The sequence below is a fragment of the Solanum verrucosum genome, unplaced genomic scaffold, assembly GCF_900185275.1.
Source record: "Solanum verrucosum unplaced genomic scaffold, falcon-dt-bn FXZP01000941.1, whole genome shotgun sequence".
NCBI lineage: Eukaryota > Viridiplantae > Streptophyta > Magnoliopsida > Solanales > Solanaceae > Solanum > Solanum verrucosum.
In genome coordinates, this window is record NW_026019737.1 from 73,129 (window position 1) to 78,320 (window position 5,192).

At 36.4% G+C, this 5,192-nt stretch overlaps 2 protein-coding genes across 2 annotated transcripts; both read right to left on the minus strand.

Moving 5' to 3' along the window:
• Positions 1 to 490: 490 nt before the first annotated feature.
• LOC125807214 (probable LRR receptor-like serine/threonine-protein kinase At3g47570) lies at positions 491 to 2,017 on the minus strand. Its single transcript, XM_049486964.1, has 2 exons — positions 925 to 2,017; positions 491 to 837 (listed from the first exon to the last, which is right to left on the minus strand). Exons 1-2 carry the CDS (start codon positions 2,015 to 2,017, stop codon positions 491 to 493), a joined length of 1,440 nt encoding a protein of 479 aa, XP_049342921.1.
• Positions 2,018 to 2,266: 249 nt separating this feature from the next.
• LOC125807315 (receptor kinase-like protein Xa21) lies at positions 2,267 to 2,974 on the minus strand. Its single transcript, XM_049487048.1, has one exon. It carries the CDS (start codon positions 2,972 to 2,974, stop codon positions 2,267 to 2,269), a length of 708 nt encoding a protein of 235 aa, XP_049343005.1.
• Between the last annotated feature and the right edge of the window lie 2,218 nt (positions 2,975 to 5,192).

Sequence of the window (5,192 nt, forward strand, 5' to 3'; positions counted from 1 at the left end):
GCTTCCCACTTTTAGTATATTATGAATATGATATATAATATATATATATATGATTAGTAATTGACTGAAGAGTCTCTTTTCTCTTTTTTCCTTCTTTGTTTTGATTCTAAGAACCTGTTTGGATTGACTTATTTTAAGGGCTTAAAAGTTAAGCACTTTGGGATTGTTTGGGTAAAATAAAAAGTGTTTTTAGACACATTCGTCATACTTGACGTCCTACATGACAATATTTTATTTGTCATGTCATATAAGTTTATTTTCATTATATAATTATCGTGTTATATAGTGATCTTACTTATTAAAGTTCTAAGTTCACCTTTTTTGTATGAATGTCGTATCAGACTAAGCCTAAATGTAACCAAGTTCAGACAGTTTCTTGATTGATTCTTAGGAAGAAAAAAGAACAAGAAGAAAAATGATATCTACATAAAGAAATATTACATGTATAAAGTAGAATAAGCACAAATCGAATTTTATGGTAATTCGAATGTTACTGGCTCAAAAATTGAGTTTGGATCTTGTTGAGCCTTACGCGGACATTATTCATGGTAATTCGGTCTTGGGGCAAGTCCACAGTACATTCAAGAGCTACTTCCAATACCGAACTCAAACAACTTTCAATAGCTATCAAATGTTCACTATCATCTGATGAAAATAAATTGGCATCCACAATGTCCATGACCCTATGAGGATATGACTCCGCGACCCATCTCTTCAATGTAAGGTCTCCAACAAACTCGTCATCTACTGGCTTCTTTCTTGTAAAGGTTTCCATCAATAAAATGCCGTAGCTGTAAACATCTCCCATTGTTGACACTATCCCTTCTGACCCGTACTCTGCCATCAAAATGAAATACATCATCATATATTCATATAGAATACAAGTTAAAGAAAGTAATTAGTAAATAAAAAATTGATCAGTACCTGGTGCCATGTAGCCAATGGTGCCTAAGGTTTTTGTCAATGCCACTGGATCATACGCCGTCAAGAGTTTGGATATACCAAAATCACTTACCCTGGCAACCATATCGCCATCCAAAAGTATGTTACTTGGTTTTAAGTCGCAATGGACCACAACGAGTGAATGGCCTTGGTGTAGATACTCTACGGCACAAGCCACATCAAACATAATTTTCAGCCTCTGGATTAAATCCAAGAAATTGTTGTGTGAGTAAAGCCAATAATCAAGATCTCCATTAGGCATGTATTCTAACACCAATGCCTTGAAATCAAGATTTGCACAACTACTTATCACCTTAACAAGATTCCTATGTCGAATGTTACGCAAAACCTTACACTCCAAATCAAACCTCTTGAATGCATCGTGCACTTGTGCATTGAAAACCTTTACAGCAGCTGTAGTCCCATTTGTAAATGTCCCCTTATAAACCATACCAAGGCTTCCCTTTCCAATCAAATTCGATTCGTCAAAGTTGTTAGTCCCTCGAACAAGTTCATAGTAAGAAAACCTCTTGTGTGATAACTGATCATACCAATCAGTTAAAGGAATAAGTTGGTTGTTTCGTTTCCGATAATTTAACAACCATATCATGCCTAAAACCCCTATGACTAAACCTCCAGCTGCAACTGGTCCAAGAACAAATTTTAGTACTGTTTTCTTCCTGTTTCTTCTTGTCACATTGTTCTGGACTTCACACACCTTGACTTGGAATCTAGGTGGTCCACATAACTCTGCGTTGCCAATGAACGATTCAGCTGTGAAATTACTAAAAGGCCCTCCATCTGGTATTTCACCTGATAACTCATTGTAAGAGACATTCAGATAGTTGAGATGCTCAAGCTTTGTTAACGACTCTGGAATTTGATCCGTCAAATTGTTTTGTGACAGATCCAAGTACTCCAAGCTGACCATTTTTTCGAATGAATTAGGTATAGTACCGTCTAACCTATTCATATCTAATGCAAGAATTACCAATTTCTGAAGCTGTAATATGGTGCTTGGAATCGAACCATACAACTCATTTCTTGATAGATATAACTCACTTAAACCTCCCATGTTTGCAATCTCCGGCGCCAAAGGACCATTTAACTGATTAAATGACAAACTTACAACTGAGATATCCTTATTACTCCAAAAATTTAAAGGAATACTTGAACTTAAATTATTCGAATCAAAATAAATATATCTTAACGAAGAAATATTTCCCAAACACCCTAATACTTGCCCTGTAATCTGATTTCTTCGCAAGTCAAAATAGTATAATTCTTTGATTTCGCATAACCTTTCAGGTATGATCCCATCTAATTAATTCTCATACAATCTCAAAGTTTGCAACTTTTTCAAGTTTCCTAATTCTTGAGGAATCGAACCAATAAACTCATTCGATCCCAGTGTTAACCACGACAAGTTAGTCCAGTTACCAATTTCAACTGGGATTTCCCCCCTGATTCCACAGTAAAAGGCGATGAACCTCTCAAGAGACAACGACATATTAGTTAAGGATGATTTTGGAAGAATGCCATTAAATTGGTTGTCTCCAATCATTAAAAATTTCAAGTACTTGCAATGTGAGAAGGAACTTAGAAAACTTATTTCGCCCGTAGAAGAAGGATCATTTGTAAGCATATTCCTCTGAAAGTTGATGCTTTGAATCTGCTGGAGATTTATTCCTAGATCAAATGGTACGTTTCCGCTAAACATGTTCCTTCCAAGATCAAGAAATTTGAGCTTAGTGGCATTTGAAATAGAGCTAGGAAGTTTACCACTAAAATTATTAATCCCAAGATAAAGTCCCTCAAGATTTGGAAGACTATAGCCTAAGTTTGAAGGAAGTTTACCGGACAGAGTATTCGCTGCAAGTGCTATTACTTTTAGTGAAGAAATGTTGAAAATTATAACAGGAACTTCACCTGATAGCGTGTTCGATCCAAGATATAGTCCTTCAAGACTAGAGAGATGTCCCAGTTGTGGAGGAATGTTACCATGAATTTTATTTTCACCAATGTCTATCATTACCAAAGTTGTTAAGTTCCCAAGAGATGGTGGTAGTGTTCCAACTAACTCGTTTCTTCGAAGACTCAATTTCCGAATAGATGGTAGGTTGATTTCATTTGGTATATCTCCTGCAAATTCATTTTGAAAATAAGTATATGGTTATCATGCTACAGATCAGACATAGGGTGTCTTTGGTACGGACGAAAATGTTGTTACAAAATGTACATAGTCATATCTACTCATAGCATAATTATAGGTAGAGATCTTTAGGGATCTTAGAGATATTTAGGGATATTTTCTGATTTTATTTCCTTAGATTTACATGTACACCTACAAATAGCTCTTATTCTTGAAATAATAGAACAAGGAAATTGGTCCATTGTCTCTATATTTTACATGGTATCAGAGCATTATATGTTCTTTGTCAGTCAGAAAACTCACCGGAGCTTGCCGGAATCCGGTCAGCGTCCGTGAATGAAATTAGTGAACTTGAATTTAGTTTTTGCCACGTGTGAGTGGACCAAGCTTTGGTTCAGCTTTCTTTTCCAGCATCGGCTTGTTATTGCTGGTTGATTGGTGGTGATTCCCTAATTATAGGACCAATTTTCCGAGAAGAAAACCCTCCAAACAGAATCTATGGACCCTCTTTGGTCAGGTTTGAGACTTCTCTGTTTGTTGCTAACTATACTTGATTATGGAAATTGTGTATGAGTGCAGCAGTGGAATTGTTGCTTGACCAACTTGTGAGTTGATATTGTTTTGGAGGCTATTTGAATCTTATTTGGGAAATTATTTCTAGAGGGCCATCGAGTTTGGCTAGTGTCAGTTTCTTTTTTTATTGTGTTATTAGGCTGTTGTTTGTTTGTTTGTTTGAAACACTTTCAAATATAGTTGGTAAAATGACAGATCATTTAAAAGTTGTTGCTTCACGTTCATTATCCGACAAAATGGTTTTGGTTTCGGTTGAGGGGTTTGCCAAATTTTCTCAATATCAGAAATCTTTGAAGGAATCCACTTATGTTAATTCCTTTGTTTGGTTAGATAAAACATGTCTTATCAGCTCTTCTAATAAATGGGTAATCGATTCAGGTGCTACAAATCATATGACAGGGAATCCTAATATTTTCTCTAGCTTTAGATAACACAAAGCAGCCTCTCCTGTTACTGTAGTTGATGGATCAACTTGTAATAGCGTTGGATTTGGTATTGTTCAACCAACCTCATCTATTACTCTGTCATTTGTATTAAGTCTACCAAAATTAGCATTCTATCTGATTTCTGTTAGTAAAGTTACGAGAGAACTTAATTCTTATATCTCATTCTTTCCCAATTATTGTTTGTTTCGTGATCTTATAACTGTAACACCCCAGAGAATTTTTTCGAACTAAGACTCGAGCCGTCCTTCATGTGGAGTGAGATTTTACCGAGGAATAAAATTTCTTGAGTGTTGAGTTAAGGTCCCTAGGTATAGCACATTGAGTTCCAAGAAGAGTTGAATTGGAAATAGTCATTTTGGAAAGAATCTGGAAAATTTGGCTATGGAAAAAAAGGAGTTTTTGGTCAACTTTGAGCAGTTGTAACTCCTAGCTCAAAATGATTTAGGTGAATTTCCAGTTATTTCTGGAAAGCCCTTGGAATGATCTTTCCAACGCCACCGAGTTTTCTTGATTCCGAGTTCGTATGAGTGACTTATGCCCTTTGGAAGTTGGGCTGTTGGCACAGTCGCACAGTCGCACAGTCGCACAGTCGCACAGTCGCACAGTCGCACAGTCGCAGTTTGTTTAGTCCGAAAATTTTAAGGGTATTTTGGTCTTTTCCCTAATCATTTCTTTGGGTTATATTAAGGTGTTAGACTGATGTTTGGATCATTTTTGTCCCTTTTTAAAAGAGTGAGAGTGAGGGTTTTAGAGAGAAAGAAGAGGAAAAGAAGAGGAGAAAGAGAAGAAGAAGCTAAGGATCGTCGTGGATTTTCGTCGGGGGTGATCCCTAATCAGGTATGTGAGTTCTTTAGTATGGGTTGATCCTTTCCCCCACACACCAAGCTCATTTTATGATTTGAGAAAAGATTGGATTTGTTGTTGAAGTTGTTGAAGTTGTTAGTTGTTGTTGATGTTGTTAGTTGTGTTGTGGAAGTTATTGTTGGTTGTGGGACATGATTTGGTTGTGTTCTTAAGCTGAAATCTATTGTATATTGAGGGATTTTATGATCCTTAGTGTTGGTTGGTTCATACCCCCA

Bases quoted from the DNA above. Each gene is read 5' to 3' on its own strand.
- LOC125807214 (XM_049486964.1), bottom strand. From the start codon at position 2,017: ATGGGAGGTTTAAGTGAGTTATATCTATCAAGAAATGAGTTGTATGGT. The intron at 838-924 runs GTACTGATCAAT...TTTTGATGGCAG, and splicing joins CATTGGCTACATGGCACCAG to AGTACGGGTCAGAAGGGATA.
- LOC125807315 (XM_049487048.1), bottom strand. From the start codon at position 2,974: ATGATAGACATTGGTGAAAATAAAATTCATGGTAACATTCCTCCACAA.